The following is a 19,268-nucleotide window of genomic DNA, read 5'->3' on the forward strand; positions in this document are numbered from 1 at the left end:
ACCCCCTGTTCCTCTTTCGGGACTTGGCGCGTCCTGCCTCTCTTGAAGCAGGATTGGTTCTCCCGGCCAGGGAAGGGGCGGGGCAGGGCGAACTCCCCCTGTTCATTGGCTGCCATGGACGTCACCCAGCGAGCCGGGCGAGCTGACCGGAAGGTTCGGGTGCGGGAGGGACGAATTGCACGGCGGCCCCGGGAGCTGCCCCGGAGTCCCGCGAGCGTCCCGGCGTGCTCCGCGCTTCCCGCAACTACTTCCGGGGCGGGAGCGGGGCGGTGGGGTCCGGGCGGTGTGGCGGCGATCCGCGCGGAGGGTACCCGGGCGTGCCTGGTGACGAGCGGACCGGCCTGAGGGCGTGCGGCGGCAAAGACGGCGGCGGCGGCGGCTGCTGCCCGGGGCCCAGCGCAGGTAGGCTCCTTGGCGGCCCGGCCCCCGGTGTGGTGCCGGCACCTGCAAGCCCGCCTGCGGGGCCCGGCGCCGGGCGACCCGGCCCTGCTGCTTGCCCGCCGCGTGAGTTTCTGACTGCGTTACCCCTTATGCAGCCGCGCGGCGGGGACTGCAGAGCCACGTGCCGTGTAGGGTTACCGGGAGGAGGCGTCAAGGGACGTCAGTGCAGTCGGGGCTCGGGGTGCTCCCGCAGGACCCTCCCCAGGGCCTGAGAACCAGGGTGGGTACCCCGGTCCCCGCGAAGGGCACACGCGCCGGGACGAGACTTCTTCCCTGTAGGCGTGGAGGCCTACCACCAGCGTCCTTTTTTAGTTAAGGTTTTTGGCCACCGAGCAAGTACACGTATATTTGGATGAGCATAATCGTTTTATTCATAACAAATACCCCGTCATTGTAGAGTTTGTGGCATGTGGTGGGGTGATAGAGGCAGTAGCGGTAGCTTTGTGTTCCCTTGGCATCCGAGTTCCCCCTCTCTAGGCCCCTTGAGCGGGTCTGGGTGTGATTGCCACCCTGCAGGGTGTCAGCTGTGTGAGCCTCCCTCCAGTGATGGGAGAGACCACGTGGGCTCCACTCCAGAGAAGGCATTTGGAGTAGAAGAGACACACCTGTTGGAGGCTTGAGGGTTGTATTGAAAGGCCCTGAAGGGGCACTCCGCGTTTTTGTGTTCTTATCCGGTATCTTTCGGCCACGACTGTTCAGGGTGAGGTTTCTCACCTGCCAAGTGAGAAAACTGGTTGAGCTCCGGCTCTGCGGGTGTGAGGAGGTGGTGGTGGTACCAGACAGCAGGGCTTTGCTGTGAACTCCGATACCTACAGCCCCCCTCACATGTGCACATAGTCTGGCCAAATTGGTGGCTTGTTGCTTGTTTGGGTATCTCAGCTTGTTACCTGGAGCTTAGAAGCATTCCTCAGTAGAGACTGAGGTCCTAGAGGCACCTGTGAATTGCTGGGGCACCTCTAGGCCATCTGAATGGACCCAACCTTTGTTGTCTCCCTTTTCTATACTTGTTTCCTTGTTCTCTCCCACTCATTGTATAGTAGGAGACAGATGTTACTCTTGAACCTCAAGGTCCTAATAGGAAGTATTGATTTGGTTAGGATTCCCAGGATAAGGGACTGTCATAATCACAGACTTTTCATCCTGGTGGTGTTGCATCTCTGGGAAAGTTCCCTCACCCCACCAATTTACCAGTCTATGACCCCCCCCTCCCATCCCCGCCCACCATCTTTCCCACTTTCAAGGAATTAATAGTTGGATTCCTACTCAGTTAATGTTTGCTGAACACCAGTCACATCCTAGTTTCTGTGCTGGGACTTTCAAGATTTGTTTAAAAATTTTTTTTCTGACAGGTTTTATTTATTTGAGAGAGAGCATGTGAGAGAAAGGGATCACGAGTGGCAGGGGAGTGGGGAATGTAGAGGGAGACGCAGACTCCGCACCAAGCAGAGAGCCCGATGTGGGGCTCAATCCCAGGACCCTGGGATCATGACCTGAGCTGAATCGACTGAGCCACCCAGGCGCCATATTTGTTTTAAAAAAATTTTTTTAAAGATTATATTTATCTATTTGACAGAGAGAGAGACAGCGAGAAAAGGAACATAAGCCAGGAGGGAAGAAGAGGGAGAAGCAGGCTTCCTCCAAGCAGGGAGCCTGATGTGGGGCTCGATCCCAGAACCCTGGGATCATGACCAGAGCCGAAGGCAGACCCTTAACCACTGAGCCACCCAGGTGCCCTTGTTTAAAATTTTTATACAGTAAATTCACTCATTTGGTGTTTGGGTCTGTGAGTTTTGATTAATGTATAGAGTCAACATACCCACCAATCAAGATACAGAACAGATACATTACCCCCAAATTCCTTCTTGCTCTCCCTTCATGGTTCCCCTATTCCTAGTCCCTAGTACCACTGATCTCTCCTCCAGCCCTTCAGTTTTGTTTTTTCTAAAATGTCATATGAGTGGGATCATACAGTAGGTAGCCTTTGAGTCTGGCTTCTGTTGGCACAGTTGTTTGAGATCCATTCATATATTGTGCATATCAGCTGTTCCTTCTGCTTATTACTAGCATTCCATCATATGCTGTTCTACCATTTGTTTGTCCATTCTTCCATGTGTTTTCACAGCAGCCCTTTGAGCTATGTCCCCATTAGACAACAAGGAACTGGGGACTAGAGGTGTTAAGTAGCAGAGCTAAATTCTGATCTAACTCCAAGTCCAGGGCTCTTTGTCACCACACCCAAGATGTGATTTGGTCCAGTGACTCAATTAGCATTTCTTGACTGCCCATCCAAGAGGTTGTTGGGCTTTCTGAGTTGCTGGAGAATTCCCTTTGCAGAACTGGGGCCTGAGGGTTGATGAAGGGACGTATTCACCGCAGCATGTGACTCACCATATATGCTCTTCTTTTTCTGTCTCGTGACAAGCTCACCAGGATTAGCAGGATGGAGATGCCCAAGCCCATGAAGTCTTTAATGAAATTTTCCTTTTTTCCTTTTTTTTTAAGAATTTATTTACTTGGGGCGCCTGGGTGGCTCAGTGGGTTAAGCGTCTGCCTTCGGCTCCGGTCATGATCCCAGCATCCTGGGATCGAGCCCCACATCGGGCTCTCTGCTCAGCGGGGAGCCTGCTTCCTCCTCTCTCTCTGCCTGCCTCTCTGCCTACTTATGATCTGTCTGTCAAATAAGTAAATAAAAAATTTAAAAAAAAAATTAAAAAAAAAAAAAAAAGAATTTATTTACTTATTTGACCGAACACAAACAGGGGGAATGGCAGAGGAAGAGGGAGAAGCAGGCCCCCCACTGAGCAAGGAGCCCGAGCAGGGCTCCATCCCAGGACCCTGGGATCATGACCCGAACCAAAGGCTGACGCCCAACCGACTGAGCCACCCAGGCGCCCTAATGAAACTTTTCTAAGTCTGTCCCAGGAGTTGATTGCATTGAGTCTGCTAGAGTAGTGCCATAGCTGCTCACTGCAGGTAGGAGTGCGACCATCCTGTTTCAGTCGCTGGAACAACCAGGAAGGAAAGACCTGACCCCTGGATCTCCCTCTGTAGTGATGTCGGAGCTCAGCGACGAAGCCAGTGAGCCGGAGCTCCTGAACCGCAGCTTGTCCATGTGGCATGGGCTGGGTGCTCAGGTCGGCCGGGAGGAGCTGGCCGTCCCCTTGGATCTTCACACAGCTGCTTCCATCGGCCAGTACGAAGTGGTGAAGGAATGCGTGCAGCGGTAAGCGATCTTGGGAAATGTTTCTTCTACCCAGATTTTGAGTAGTGTCTCTGTGGCTTCAGATCCCAGGCGGAGCTGTCAGTAAGCTCATGGGGCCCCCACGGTCGTAGATGTTCCATGCACACAGATCAATCCCTGCGCCTCTCAGTAATGATTTATGCTGGACACTAATAACGAAGTCAGTTTGTATTCCTCGGAAGAAAGAGAGGGTTTAAACGGCATAGGCTTAGGAAACACTTCAGGTTTTCTTTGGAGTCATTTTATGTTTTTTATGAATTGCAGAAATGTTCAAGCAAAACAAAAATAAAGTTAGAAAATGATGCCCTGGGGCCTTGTTGCCCCAGAAGGTTCATTTTTACGTCTTTTGCCTTCCTGTCCCTTCAAGCTTTTGCCATAGAGGAGGACAAGGTAGGGGGTTTATCTTCCTCTCTGGGGATTGCCCCCTGCAGTCTTATACAAATGTTAGTGTGGTTTTTGGAGGAGGATTCATCTCCTCCCCTCCACCCCCTTACCTACCTACCTCCTTGTTGCAGTTTTTCATTGACAACTTGGAGAAACAACCTGTGTCCATACCCTTATGTGCCTTTTTCAGTTCCTGGGGAGCCAAAGCAAAGCCTCGTGTAAGCCCCAGGTTTGGTTCCCAAGTCATAGCCATCACTTGTAACCAATCGAGTACAAGTGCAGGCCTGTGGTAAGGGACAATCTGTTGTACTCCTGTACCAGGTGGCCTTATAAATGTGCATCTGGGTATACAGGCAGCGCATTCCTTCATAGGGTCGCTGAGATCCCAGTCACAACGGCTTCTTTGGCATTCTTGGGCTTTTAAGCCTTAGGGTGTGCTGTTTAAGTGCACAGTCCCAAATGGCTCCACAGGGGAGAGGGGAAGTGTTTGTGCTCTGATTGGGATTGTGGCCCTAGCTGACACCAAAGCTCGCCCACGGTAAGCATAGACCAGGAGCGTGAAGGCAGAGGAGGCCTCCGAGGGAGGATTGAGCCCAACTAGACATGTCAGAGCCTCAGAGATGCTCTGCCAAGGGCAAGTTCTTTTCCACGTGGAGCTGAGCACTCCCTCAGTGAATGGCGTGTGGCCAGGATGAACTGATCTCTGTGTGCTCTCCCAGCCAGTGGCCGCCACTGCATTCCTGGGACCAGGACCTTCTGGAACGGCTGCATGGTCATCCCCGAGACAGTAGAAAATGCTAGTGAATGGAAAATAATTGTCTGGTGTGGCTTCCTGTGTGCGTACCTCTGAGAGGCATAGACTGTGGATCGATTGTCCGTTCTCACTACTGGAGGCAGGGATTGTGTGAGAGGAGAGGCCATTGGGCGTGAACTCTTTTTTTTTTTTTTTTTTCTTTTTTGCCCATTTATTTGACAGACAGAGATCACAAGTAGGCAGCGAGGCAGGCAGAGGTGGGGGGAGCAGGCTCTCTGCTGAGCAGAGAGCCCGATGCGGGGCTCGATCCCAGGACCCTGGGATCACGACCTGAGCTGAAGGCAGAGGCTTTAACCCACTGAGCCACCCAGCTGCCCAGGGCGTGAACTCTTCAGGCTGTCCTGGAAGTGGATGTGATTTCCATCCCCCAGCCCCAGACTCTGGACTGGGAAGCCCATGGTTTTTTTTTTCTATGGCAAATGCTTTTCCAGAATTTTGATGGAAATCAATAAGAAAGATAGGATTCTCTGGTCAGTGATTTTTAAAGAATGTTTCTGTAGGATGGGGTGACAAGCGAGAAATTGTCCATTCTCTGAGTCCCTTCCCCTTTCCCTGTCCACCCAGCCCCACACTAACAGATTCTGGTCTGTTGGTAGAAGGCAGTCAAGGCTCCAGGTCACAGTTCCTTGATTCTGGCACTCCTGACAGTCCGGCCAGATTATTCTCCACTGGGGACCCATGCATGTAGGGTAACCAGTTAGCCACGTCCCTGGCCTCCATCCCATAGATGCCAGTAGCTTTTCCTTCCCCAGTTGTGACAGCCAGTAATGTCTTCAGACTTTGCCAAAAATCACCCCTAGTTGAGAACTTTGCCAAAAATCACCCCTAGTTGAGAACCATCTGTGTAGCTGGGGGTAGGACAGAAGAGTTGCTGGCCTTGGGGTGGGGCAGGGGGCAATGAGATCGTGCAGTCGGAGGAGGAAGATGGCTCTGAGGACTTTGCAGAGGCGGCTGTACAGCGAACCGAATGGTTTCCCCACCTGCCTCCCCTACCCCCGGACGTCCAGGGTGGCAGGTAACCTCTGCTTCCTGGCTGTAGTTCCCGCTCTTTGTCTTGGCCCGGCCTCGCTGCCAGCTTTGGTAAACCTCACATGTGAGATGGCTGGACGTGGCTGGCATCTCTTGCGTTTGTTTAGGAGAGAGTTAGATTTGAATAAGAAGAATGGTGGTGGCTGGACCCCGCTGATGTATGCCTCCTACATCGGACACGATACCATCGTGCACCTGCTGCTCGAGGCGGGGGTGAGCGTGAACGTGCCGACCCCAGAAGGGCAGACTCCGCTGATGCTGGCTTCCAGCTGTGGCAACGAGAGCATCGCCTACTTTCTCCTCCAGGTGAGCGACGAGGGGACTCAGGCCCAGAAACGCGAGGGGCTCCCGGCCGCTCTGGCAGAGACGTGAGCCGCTGCAGACCATGGCGTACGTGTGCTTGCTCTCGTAGCCACTTGGATTCTTGCACTGCGACGGCCTGGAGCACGCCCGCCCCACACAGAGGAGCTGAGGCTGTAACGAGCGTTCTGTGTTCTCTTGAAGCAAGGTGCCGAGCTGGAAATGAAGGACATTCAAGGCTGGACTGCCCTCTTCCACTGCACCAGCGCTGGGCACCAGCAGATGGTCAAGTTCCTTTTGGACAGTGGAGCGAATGCCAACGTGAGGTGATTACCAGGTCTTTAGCGGTCGCTCTGACTCTGAGGAGGGCAGCTGGGGAGGCAGCCACGGGCCAGAGTGCGGGGTAGCCCCTTCCTTGGGCAGAGGGGACAGGCCCGCCCAGGTGTGGGAAGCTTCCTGCATCGTCAGGGGACACTGGGTGCAGCACTTTCAGTGCCCTGAGCCTCATTTGCTTTATCTGAGAACTGGGGACAGCAATACCTATGTCACGGAGGAATTGTTCCAGGAATTACCAGTTTGTCATATACCAGGGGCCTGGCGTAGCGAACAGCACTTGATTGACACTAAATGCTAATTCCTTTTTCCTTCTTGTCTTTTGTCTATATCCGGTAAGGGGATGCTTGAAAGCAGTGTTCAGTTTTATAAGCTGGAAGCGATGTTGTCTAAAGCATGTCATGACAGTTATCCCCTTTCAACGCAGCACGTACCAACTCAGCTTCTAGCTGGCACGGTGCGTGCCCCTGGCTGCAGTCGCCCCCTGTAAGACGCACCAGAGTTTCACATGCCACTGAGAAAGAAATGCCACTGATTAAAATGCCACTTGCCTATTGATTTTAAGATAAATTCTGACCTCAGAGATGTTAAAATGTGAAAATGCTGTGTTTTGGAATGGGTTTTAGCTTGGTTCCTGTCTTCTAGACCAGCGTGAGAGAAGCCAGGGTCAGGAGGCATCTGTAGACAGCGCTGAGCGAATCGGAACCAAGCACAAAAATAAGCATCAGATCCTAGGCAAAGTAAGGACAAAGTAGATGACTAGTCCTGGAGCTTTCGGGAGGGTTCCTAGAGAATGCTGAGCTCAAAAGATCGGATCTGGTTAGGTGGACGGGTGACGCTGGCTTTCTGTGCACAGTGAAAGCTGCTTTTTGCTTGTAATTAAAATGGAGATTTAAGAGACGGCCAGTGGGAGCAGCTTGGAGGGAGTGAAGCACGGGAGACAGACGGTGTTGAGGAAGAAAGACGAGAGCTGGTGGTAGAAACAGATTTACGAGGCTCAGGTGTCGATAGGAACTTTTCTTTTGTCTCCCTGTTCGTTCTGGGGGGAGGGAGACCTCGATGCTTAGGGACGGGTGATGGGCCAGCTTGGGTTTGTCTGCGGCAGGAAAGCTTCTGCCTGGCTGAACTCCTCTCCGCTAATCATCTGGCCGTGGCCTCTGTCTTGCAGGGAGCCCGTGTATGGATTTACTCCTTTGATGGAAGCAGCTGCCGCTGGCCATGAGATTATTGTGCAGTATTTTCTCAATCATGTAAGTGACCCTTTTATTAACGTACAGTTGAGTTACAGCAGGTGAGGAGTCCTGTCCCTAAAGTATGAGCTGTAACAATTTTCTGCTGCACCGAAGTAGCGGTTCTTTGCTTATTCAGTACATTTTTATTGTATCTACTGATGCCAAGTGTTGAGCAGTGCTCGGGGGTACAGCGGTGAGTGAAAAAGATTATCTATTCCTTAATAATTTTGAAAATGCTATTATTTGAGAAGTATGGGAAATATATTTTATTTATTTATTTTTTTTAATTTTATTTATTTATTTATTTGTTAGAGAGAGAGAGTGAGCGAGCACAGGCAGAGTGGTAGGCAGAGGCAGAGGGAGAAGCAGGCTCCCCGCCGAGCAAGGAGCCCGATGTGGGACTTTTTTTTTTTTTTTTTTAAGATTTTTTTTTTTTATTTATTTATTTGACAGACAGAGATCACAAGTAGGCAGAAAGGCAGGCAGAGAGAGGAGGAAGCAGGCTCTCTGCCGAGCAGAGAGCCCGATGTGGGACTCGATCCCAGGACTCTGGGATCATGACCTGAGCTGAAAGCAGAGGCTTTAACCCACTGAGCCACCCAGGTTCCCCCGATGTGGGACTTGATCCCAGTACGCTGGGATCATGACCTGAGCCGAAGGCAGCCGCTCAACCAACTGAGCCACCCAGGCGTCCCGGGAAATATATTTTAAAAAACAGGTAACACTTATGATCCCATCACTTAAACATGGAGAGTAAGAATGCTAAGATCTTCCTCCCTTTTCAACCACCCATGGTTCCTCCCCAAGATGCCCATTTGGTTTGGTAAAGAGACGGCGGGGCACTTCTCTACTTAGGAAGGCCTGTGTCTAGACAGGTGTGCACACATTGCTTTTTGTTTTGAACAGAGTAGGATTCTACTGTGTGTTGATAGCTTTTAGGAAATTGCTTAATATGCCATAGACATTTTTTTCCTTGTATTCCATGTATAATCTGAGCCATCATTAATTTAGTTCCTTATTCGTCGAAATTTAAGTTTGTGACATTTTACAGTTACGAACAGTGCTCCAGGAGCTCTCTCCGTACAGGCAGCTTCAGCCTAGATGCAGGTCCACCGCGTTTCTGTAGGAGAGATTGCTGGTGTTCACATGAGACGTTTATTAGGTCCTAATAGACCATTTAAACGTGGGCAAGGGATATGAATAGACATTGCTCCACAAATGATTTATAGATGGCCGGTAAGCACGTGAACAAACGCTTGACATCATTAGTCATCTGGGAAGTGCAGATCAAAAGTGCAGGGGCGTCTGTAATATACGAAGACGGTAACAAGAGTCGAGGAAGATGTGGGGACATTGGAACCTCGCACATGGCTGGTGGGAAGGCGAAATGACGCAGCCTCTCTGGAAGACAGTCTGGCAGGGCCTCACAGTTTTAAACATAAAGCTACTGTCTAACCCCGCCGTTCTCCTAGGTATAAACCCAAGGGAACTGAAAATAGGTCCACACAAATGTCCATAGCAGTGTTATTCGTAGTAGCCCAAAGGTGGAGGTCCACGTGTCCGTCAGCTGGTAGATGGAGAAGGAAGAGGTCCCTCCGCACGCGGGAGTATCACGTGGCTGGAGAAAGGAGTGATGTTCTGACCCTCACAATATAGATGAGCCTTGAAAATGTTACCCTCGGTGGGAGGATGCGGACATCGGCGACCACGTAGTGTATGGTTCGTTGTTTTTGTTTTTGTTTTTTGAAGATTTTCTTTATTCATTTGACAGAGATCACAAGTAGGCAGAACAGCAGGCAGAAAGAGAGGAGGAAGCAGGCTCCCCGCTGAGCAGAGAGCGTGGTGCGGGGGTCGATCTCAGTATCCTGGGATCACGACCTGAGCCGAAGGCAGAGGCTTTAACCCACTGAGCCACCCAGGCGCCCCTTGTTTTGTTTTTTTAAAGATTTTGTTTGTCAGAGAGCACACAAGCAGAGGGAGGGGCAGAGGGAGAAGCAGGCTCCCCGCTGAGCAGGGAGCCTGATGCAGGGCTCGATCCCAGGACACTGGGATCATGACCTGAGCCAAAGGCAGAGTCTTCACCAACTGAGCCACCCAGGCATCCCATGTATGATTTTTTTTTTTTTTTTTTAAGATTTTATTTGTTTGACAGAGAAAGAGTAGGCGGAGAGGCAAGTGGAGAGAGAGGAGGAAGCAGGCTCCCTGCTGAGCAGAGAGCCTGACACGGGTCTTGATCCCAGGACCCTGGGATCATGACCTGAGCCTAAGGCAGAGGCTTTAACCCACTGAGCCACCCAGGCCCCCCATGTATGATTCTTTTTATACGAAGTATCCTGACTAAGCAAATTTGTAGAGATAGAAAGCAGAGTAATGCTGATCTAGTAATGCCGGCCGCAGAGGGTGAGTTGGGAGGGTGGGATGGGAAGGGATGGTGAGAGATGGAAGTACTGGGGAGAGGGTGGTGGTGAAGGGGTACAGGATTTCTTTTTAGAGTGAGGAGAATGTTCTGAAATTCATTGTGGTGATGGTTGCATGGCAGTGAATTATCTACTGTGAGTGGGTGAATTGCATGGTATGTGAATTTTATCTTAATAAAGTCATTAAGGGGCACCTGGGTGGCTCAGTGGGTTAAAGCCTCTGCCTTCGGCTCGGGTCATGATCTCAGGGTCCTGGGATCGAGCCCTGAATCTGGCTCTCTGCTCAGCAGGGAGCCTGCTTCCTCCTCTCTCTCTCTCTGCCTGCCTCTCTGCCTACTTGTGATCTCTGTCTGCCAAATAAATAAAATCTTAAAAAAAAATCTTAAAAAAAATAAAGTCATTAAAGAGTGCAGCAGGGTTGAAATACGAAGTCCTAGCAGGTTCCCACCGCGAAGGTTGTCTCTTTGGCCTCCCCCTCCAGTAATGTGTGAAGGTGCCCACTTTTTCGTGTCTTCACCAAGCCCTGGAAGTTGCTCATCTTACGTTTTTGCCAGTGTGGTGGGAGAAAAGTAACATCTGTTTTGTTTTATACTTATCAGTGAGGTTGAACATTTAAAAATGCATTTATTGGCCATTTATATTTATGATTTGTCTCTTTTTGGGGGTCCACTTTATTGGATAGTTTAGCATAATAAAATGTTAACATGCTATCTTTCTTTAAAAAAAGAATCCAAATGCCCCCCAAGGGTGCCCGAGTGGCTCAGTCAGTGAATTGTCTGACTTGTGGTTTTGCTCTGGTCACGATCTCCGGGTCGGGTCGAGCCCTGAGTCAGCTGGAGCATGGAGCTTGAGGTTCTCTCTCTCCCTCTCCCTCTCCCCTTGCCCCCATCCTGCGCTCACACAGACTTCAGAAAAAAGGAAAACGAAGGACTTGGGAACGGTACCCTCATGGGGTAAAACTAGACATGAGACTGAGGGGGTGCGGGAGCCTGCCCGCCCGCTTTGCCTGGCTCTCCTGGTCTCCCCGCCATGGCTGCCCCTCAGCGCGCTCGCTCTTCCTTGCTCTCTCCCTTTCTCTCTCTTTCTTTCCCCCTCTCCCTCCCTGGCTCCCTCCATTCATTCACTTATTTATTTATTTCCCTTCCTTCTCTCTCTCTTTCGGAGATCGTTCTGTGTTCGTGTATCGTAATCTCTCTTCTGTCTCTTTTCTTCATGACGGCGCAACACTTCCTTGGAGGGATGAATCAGAGGTTGTTTGACAGTGGTCCCTAGATGGAAGTAAGTCGTTGCCAGCCACTGGCTGTCACATTCAGTGTGGAGACTTCCTGCACACACATCTCTGCACACGCGTGTGACCACATCTGTCCAGTTCAGTACCCAAGGTAGAATTTTCCATGGAATGTAAGTACGGTCTTAACACAGGATTGTCCGCTTGTCATCTGAAGAGCAAATTGTACCAACTTACACTCCTTCCACAGCAGCAAGAATTATGAATTTTAAATTTGAAGTACTTTGAACTTACGGAAAAGTACAGATGATAATACTAATTCCACACACGTGACCCCAAAGTGAGCCCTAAACAGATGTTGCTCTGCAGCTTTCCTGCCCCTGGTTTTCTGCTTTCGCCACACACCGTGTCCTTAAGGAGGGCACAGGTTGTTCGGTGGTTCAATGTAAAGATTTATGTAGTAACGTGTCAGACCATGTGTGTCCTTCAGCATCGTGCTGGCATGGGGGGGCCTGGTTCACTCTTTTTTTTTTTTAAGATTTTATTTATTTATTTGACAGAGATCACAAGCAGGCAGAGAGGCAGGCAGAGAGAGAGAGGGAGATGCAGGCTCCCCGCGGAGCAGAGAGCCTGATGCGGGGCTCGATCCCAGGACCCTGGGATCATGACCTGAGCCAAAGGCAGAGGCTTTAACCCACTGAGCCACCCAGGTGCCCCCCAGTGCACTCATTTTGACAGCTCTGTGGGTATTGGACGGCTGAGTCTTTGACCTTCATCCATTCCTCTTTTAGTGGACATTTCAGTTGTGTCTACTTCGTTGTTCCTGACAGGGCTGCAGTTCCCATTTCGTACCTGTCTTTTCAAGCATGTGGGAAGGGATTTCAAAGAAATCAGGATGTATTCTTCAAATTAGAAGTTTCGGTGTGTAGGCTGAGTGAGTCTGCACTAGAGAGTAGTAACTGACTTTCCTCCACGGTCAGCCTGATTTATGTCCTGATACTGTTTCGGAGTTCTCGTCTCCTACACCCGCAGGAACGCTTGGTACCTGGTATCACATGAGGTGTCTCCTGTTGATTTTTGCCTTTCTCTGATGTCGGTGAGGTTCAGCATCTTTTTTTCTTCTTTTTTAAATTAACATATAATGTATTATTTGCCCCAGGGGTACAGGTCTATGAATCATCAGGCTCACACATTTCACAGCACTCACCATAGCACATACCCTCCCCAATGTCCGTCACCCAGCCATCCTCTCCCTGCCCCCCCACCCCCCAGCAGCCCTCAGTTTATTTTGTGAGATTAAGAATCTCTTGTGGTTTGTCTCCCTCCTGATACCATCTTGTCTCATTTTTTCCCTCCTGACACCCCATGACCTCCCACTGCCTCTCAATTTTCCTCATATCAGCGAGACCATTTGATAATTGTCTTTCTCTGATTGACTTATTTCACTTAACATAATACCCTCTAGTTCCGTCCATGTTGTTGCAAATCGCAAGATTTTGTAGTTTGGTTTTTTTTTGATGACTGCATAGTATTCTGTTTTGTATATATATACCACATCTTCTCTATCCATTCATCTGTTGATGGACATCTAGGTTCTCTCCATAGTTTGGCTATTGTGGACATTGCTGCTATAAACATTCGGGTGCATGTGCCCCTTCTAATCACTACATTTGTATCTTTAGGGTAAATACCCAGTAGTGCGATTGCTGGGACATAGGGTAGCTCTATTTTCAACTTTTTGAGGAACCTCCATGCTGTTTTCCACAGTGACTGCACTGGACTGGATTCCTACCAACAGTGTAGGAGGGTTCCCCTTTCTCTGCATCCTTGGCAACACCTGTCATTTCCTGACTGGTTAATTTTAGCCATTCTGACTGATGTGAGGTGGCATCTCACTGTGGTTTTGATTTGTATTTCCCTGATGCTGAGTGATGTGGAGCACTTTATCATGTGTCTCTTGGCCATCTGGATGTCTTCTTTGCCGAAATGTCTGTTCATTTTTTTGGCCATTTCTTTTCTTTCTTTCTTTCTTTCTTTCTTTTTTTTTTTAAGATTTTGTTTATTTGACAGAGATCATAAGTAGGCAGAGGCAGGCAGAGAGAGAGAGGGGGAAGCAGGCTCCCCGCTGAGCAGAGAGCCTGATGTGGGGATCGATCCCAGGACCCTGAGATCATGACCTGAGCCAAAGGCAGAGGCTTAACCCACTGAGCCACCCAGGTGCCCCTATTGGCCATTTCTTGATTGGATTAATTGTTCTTTAGTTGTTGAGTTTGATAAAGTTCTTTATAGATTTTGGATACTAGCCCTTTATCTGATATGTCATTTGTGAATGTCTTCTCCCATTCTGTCAGTTGTCTTTTGGTTTTGTTGACTGTTTCCTTTGCTGTGTGAAACCTTTTGATCTTGATGAAGTCCCAGTAGTTGATTTTTGCCCTTGCTTCTGTTGCCTTTGGTGATTTTTCTAGGAGGAAATTGCTGTGGCTGAGGTCAAAGAGGTTGCTACCTATGTTCTTGTCAAGGATTTGGGTGGATTCCTGTCTCACATCGAGATCTTTCATCCATTTTGAGTCTATTTTTGTGTGTGGTGTAAGGAAATGGTCCAGTTTCATTCTTCTGGATGTGGCTGTCCAATTTTCCCAACACCCTTTGCTGAAGAGACTTTTTTCCATTGGACATTCTTTCCTGCTTTGTTGAAGATTAGTGGACCATAGAGTTGAGGGTCCATTTCTGGGCTCTCAGTTCTGTTCCATTGATCTATGTGTCTGTTTTTGTGCCAGTACCATACTGTCTTGATGATTATGGCTTTGTAATAGAACTTGTAGTCTGGAATTGTGATGCCACCAACTTTGGTTTTCTTTTTCAATATTCCTCTGGCTATTCAGGGTCTTTTCTGGTTCCATATAAATTTCAGGGTTACTTGTTACATTTCTTTGAAAAAAATAGATGTGTGGGTTTTTTTTTAAGATTTTGTTTATTTATTTGACAGAGAGAGAGATCACAAGTAGGCAGAGAGGCAGGCAGAGAGAGAGGAAGGGAAGCAGGCTCCCTGCTGAGCAGAGAGCCTGATGCGGGGCTCGATCCCAGGACCCTGGGATCATGACCTGAGCTGAAAGCAGAGGCTTAACCCACTGAGCTACCCAGGTGCCCCCAAATTGATGGTATTTTGATAGGGATTGCATTAAATGTATATATTACTTTAGGTAGCATAGACATTTTCACAATATTCTTCCAATCCATGAGCATGGAATATTTTTCCATTTCTTTGCGTCTTCCTCGATTTTTTTCGTGAGTACTTTATAGTTTTCTAAGTAGAGAGTCTTTGCCTCTTTGGTTAGGTTTATTCCTAGGTATCTTATAATTTTGGGTGCAATTGTAAATGGGATCGACTCCTTAATTTCTCTTTCCTCTGTCTTGCTATTGGTATATAGAAATGCACCTGGTTTCTGTGCATGGATTTTATATCCGGACACTTTACTGAATTCCTGTATGAGTTTAGCAGTTTTGGGGTGGAGTCTTTTGGGTTTTCCACATAAAGTATCATATCATCTGCAAAGAGTGAGAGTTTGACTTCTTTGCCGATTAGGATGCCTTTAATTTCTTTTTGTTGTCTGATTGCTGAGGCTAGGACTTCTAGTACAGTGTTGAATAGCAGTGGTGATAGTGGACATCCCTGCCGTGTTCCTGATCTTTGGGGGAAAAGCTGTCAGTTTTTCCCCATTGAGAATGATGTTCGCTGTGTGTTTTGCAGAGATGGCTTTGATGATATTGAGGTATGTACCCTCTATGCCTACACTGTGAAGAGTTTTGATCAAGAAAGGATGCTGTACTTTGTCAAATGCTTTTTCAGCATCTATTGAGAGTATCATATAGTTCTTATTCTTTCTTTTATTAATGTATTGTATCACACTTTGATTGATTTGTGGATGTAGAATCTACCTTGCAGCCCAGGAATAAATCCCACTTGGTTGTGGTGAATAATCCTTTTAATGTACTGTTGGATCGTATTGGCTATTTTGGTGAGACTTTTTGCATCCATATTCATGAAGGATATCGGTCTGTAATTCTCCTTTTTGATGGATTCTTTGTCTTGTTTTGGGATCAAGGTACAGCTGGCCTCATAAAATGAGTTTGGAAGTTTTCCTTACATTTCTATATCTTGAAACAGTTTCAGGAGAACAGGTATTAGTTCTTCTTTAAATGTTTGGTAGAATTCCCCTGGGAAGCTGTCTGGCCCTGGGCTCTTGTTTGTTGGGAGATTTTTGATGACTGCGTCAATCTCCTTACTGGTTATGGGTGTGTTCAGGTTTTCTGTTTCTTCCTGGTTCAGTTTTGGTAGTTTATATGTCTCTAGGAATGCATCCATTTCTTCCAGATTGTCAAATTTGCTGGTGTATAGTTGCTCATAATATGTACTTATAATTGTTTGTATTTCTTTGGTGTTGGTTGTGATCTCTCTTTCATTCATGATTTTATTAATTTGGGTCCTTTCTCTTTTGTTTTGGATAAGTCTGGCCAGGGGTTTCTCAATCATATTCTTTCAAAGAACCTGCTCCTAGTTTTGTTGATTTGTTCTACTGTTCTTTTGGTTTCTATTTTTTTTTTTTATTTCTGCTCTGATCTTTATTATTACTCTTCTCCTGCTGGGGTTAGGCTTTCTTTGCTGTTCTTTCTCCAGCTCCTTTAGGTGTAGGGTTAGGTTGTGTACTTGACACCTTTCTTATTTCTTGAGAAAGGCTTGTGTTGCTGTTTACTTTCCTCTCAGGACCACCTTTGCTGTGTCCCAAAGATTTTGAGCAATTGTGTTTTCATTTTCATTTGTTTCCATGAATTTTTTCAATTCTTCTTTAATTTCCTGGTTGACCCATTCATTCTTTAGCCTACATGTATTCAAGTTCTTTCAAGTTCTTTCCAACTTTCCTCTTGTGATTGAGTTCTAGCTTCAGACCATTGTGGTCTGGAAATATGCAGGGAATGATCCCAGTCTTTTGGTACTGGTTGAGACCTGACTTGTGACCCAGGATGTGATCTGTTCTGGAGAATATTCCATGTGCACTAGAGAAGAATGTGTATTCTGTCGTTTTGGGATGGAGTGTTCTAAATATATCGGTGATGTCTGTCCGGTCCAGTGTATCATTTAAAGCCTTTATTTCCTTGTTGATCTTTTGCTTAGATGATGTGTCCATTTCAATAAGGGGGGTGTTAAAGTCACCTACTATTATTGTATTATTGTTGATGTGTTTCTTTGATTTTGTTATTAGTTGGTTTATATAGTTGGCTGCTTCCATGTTAGGGGCATAAATACTTAAAATCATTAGATCTTCTTGTTGGACAGACCCTTTAAGTATGATATAGTGTCCTTCTTCATTTCTTATTATAATCTTTAGCTTAAAATCTAATTTATCTGATATAAGGATTGCCACCCCAGCTTTCTTTTGATGTCCATTAGCATGGCAATTTGTTTTCCACCCCCTCACTTTAAATCTGGAGGTGTCTTTGGGTCTAAAATGAGTTTCTCATAGACAGCATATCGATGGGTCTTTTTTTTTTTTTTTTTTAAGATTTTACTTATTTATTTGACAGAGATCACAAGTAGACAGGCAGAGAGAGTGGGGGGAGTAGGCTCCCTGCTGAACAGAGAGCCCGATGCAGGGCTCGATCCCAGGACCCTGAGATCATGACCCGAGCCGAAGGCAGAGGCTTAACCCACTGAGCCACCCAGGTACCCCTGGGTCTGTTTTTTTAATCCATTCTGATACCCTGTATCTTTTGATTGGGGCATTTAGCCCATTTACATTCAGGGTAACTTGAAAGTTATGAATTCAGTGCCATTATGGCCTATAAGGTGACTGGTCCTGTATATTGTCTCTGTTCCTTTCTGGTCTGTTTCTTTTAGGCTTTCTCTTTGCTTAGAGGACCCCTTTCAATATTTCCAGGAGGGCTTGTTTGGTGTTTGCAAATTCTTTTAATTTTTATTTGTCCTGGAAGCTTTTTATCTTTCCTTCTATTTTCATTAACAGCCTAGCTGGATATAGTATCCCTGGCTGCATAATTTTCTCATTTAGTGCTCTGAATATATCATGCCAGTCTTTTCTGGCTTTCAGGTCTCTGTGGATAGGTCTGCTGCCAATCTAATATTTCTACTGTTGTATGTTACAGACCTCTTGTCCCGCGCTGCTTTCAGGATTTTCTCTTTGTCAATGAGACTTGTAAGTTTTACTGTTACATGATGGGGTGTAGACCTCTTTTTATTGGTTTTGAGGGGGGTCTCTGTGCCTCTTGGATTTTTTTCTGTACTTACTTAATGGTTATAATATTTATTTATTAACATCTTATTTTTATTTTTATTATTTTCAGTGTTCCAAGATTCATTGTTTTTGCACCATACCCAGTGCTCCATGCACTGTGTTTCCTCCTTAATGCCCACCATCAGGCTCACCCATCCCATCACCCTCCTCCCTTCCAAAACCCTCAGTTTGTTTCTCAGAGTCCACAGTCTCTCATGTTTCATCTCCCCCTCCTGATTTCCCCCAGTACACTTTTCCTTTCCTTCTCTTAATGTCCTCCATGTTATTCCTTATGCTCCACAAATAAGTGAAACCATATGATAGTTGACTTTCTGTGCTTGACTTATTTCACTCAGCATAATCTCCTCCAGTTCCATCCATGTTGAAAAAAAGTTGGGTATTCAGTGCCTCTTGGATTTTGGTGCTTGTTCCCTTTGCCAGATTAGGGAAATTCTCTGCTATAATTTTGCTCCAGTATACCTTCTACCCCGCCCCCCCACTTTTTCTTCTTCTGGGATCCCAATTACTCTGATACTGTTTTGTCTTGTGGTATTACTTATCTCTCAAATTCTCCCCTCGTGGTCCAGTAGTAGTTTGTCTCTCTGTTGCTCAGCTTCTTTATTCTCCATCATTTGGTCTTCCATATCGCCCATTCTCTCTTCTGCATCATTTATCCTAGCAGTAAGAGCCTCCATTCTTGATTGCACCCCATTAATAGCTTTTTTGATTTCAGCTTGGTTAGATTTTAGTTCTTTCATTTCTCCAGAATGGGATTCTCAGGACACCTAGGTGGCTCAGTCAGTTAAGTGTCTGCTTTCTGCTCAGGTCATGATCCCAGGGTTCTGGAATCAAGTCCTGCATCAGTCTCCTTGCTCAGCGGGGAGCCTGCTTCTCCCTCTGCTTGCCTCTCCCTCTGCCTGCTGCCCCCGTCCCCCCACTTGTGCTCTCTCTCTGACAAATAAGTAAATTAAAAAAAAAAAAAAAAGGAATGGGATTCTCTAATACCTTCCATGCTTTTTTCAAACCCAGCTAGCATCTTGATAATCGTCATTCTGAACTCTAGTTCTGACATATTATTAATGTCTTTTTTGATTAGGTCCCTCGCCATTGGTACTGCCTTTTATTCTTTTCTTTTCTTTTTTTTTTGTGGCAAGTTTTTCTGCCTTTGTCATTTTATCCAGATAATAGATGAATGAGGGGCACCTGGGTGGGTCAGTGGGCTAAAGCCTCTGCCTTCAGCTCAGGTCATGATCTCAGGGTCCTGATATCGAGCCCCGCATTAGGCTCTCTGCTCAGCAGGGAGCCTGCTTCCCCCCGCCCCCCGTGCCTCCTCTCTGCCTACTTGTCATCTCTGTCTGTCAAATGAATAAATAAAATCTTTTAAAAAAATAGATGAATGAGAGAACAAAATGCTAAAAGGGTAGAAATGACCCCAGAAAAATATACACTAATGAAATCAGAAGAGATCTGAAACCAGGGGGAGAAGAACATGGGGGGAATATATATATATATAAAACTGATGAATGGAAGACAGCCACACACTTGATTTTGGGTATATTTTGGTC

The 19,268-nt window shown here is 47.1% G+C and overlaps 1 protein-coding gene across 3 annotated transcripts in view; it reads left to right on the top strand.

Moving 5' to 3' along the window:
- The first annotated feature begins 244 nt into the window (after nucleotides 1–244).
- The window catches only part of ANKS3 (ankyrin repeat and sterile alpha motif domain containing 3), a 40,028-nt gene continuing 21,004 nt past the window's right edge, over nucleotides 245–19,268 (top strand). Inside the window, exons 1-5 of one of the 3 annotated variants that reach the window (XM_080829745.1) lie at nucleotides 245–402; nucleotides 3,493–3,664; nucleotides 6,017–6,215; nucleotides 6,414–6,535; nucleotides 7,711–7,792. In XM_080829745.1, the coding sequence (XP_080685871.1) occupies nucleotides 3,495–3,664; nucleotides 6,017–6,215; nucleotides 6,414–6,535; nucleotides 7,711–7,792 (573 nt within the window). In that variant the 5' untranslated portion in view covers nucleotides 245–402; nucleotides 3,493–3,494. The remainder of the gene's footprint in view (nucleotides 403–3,492; nucleotides 3,665–6,016; nucleotides 6,216–6,413; nucleotides 6,536–7,710; nucleotides 7,793–19,268) is intronic. The other 2 variants (XM_080829744.1, XM_080829743.1) reach the window with 2 other exon arrangements.

Source organism: Martes martes (assembly GCF_963455335.1).
Source record: "Martes martes genome assembly, chromosome: 18".
NCBI classification, from domain to species: domain Eukaryota; kingdom Metazoa; phylum Chordata; class Mammalia; order Carnivora; family Mustelidae; genus Martes; species Martes martes.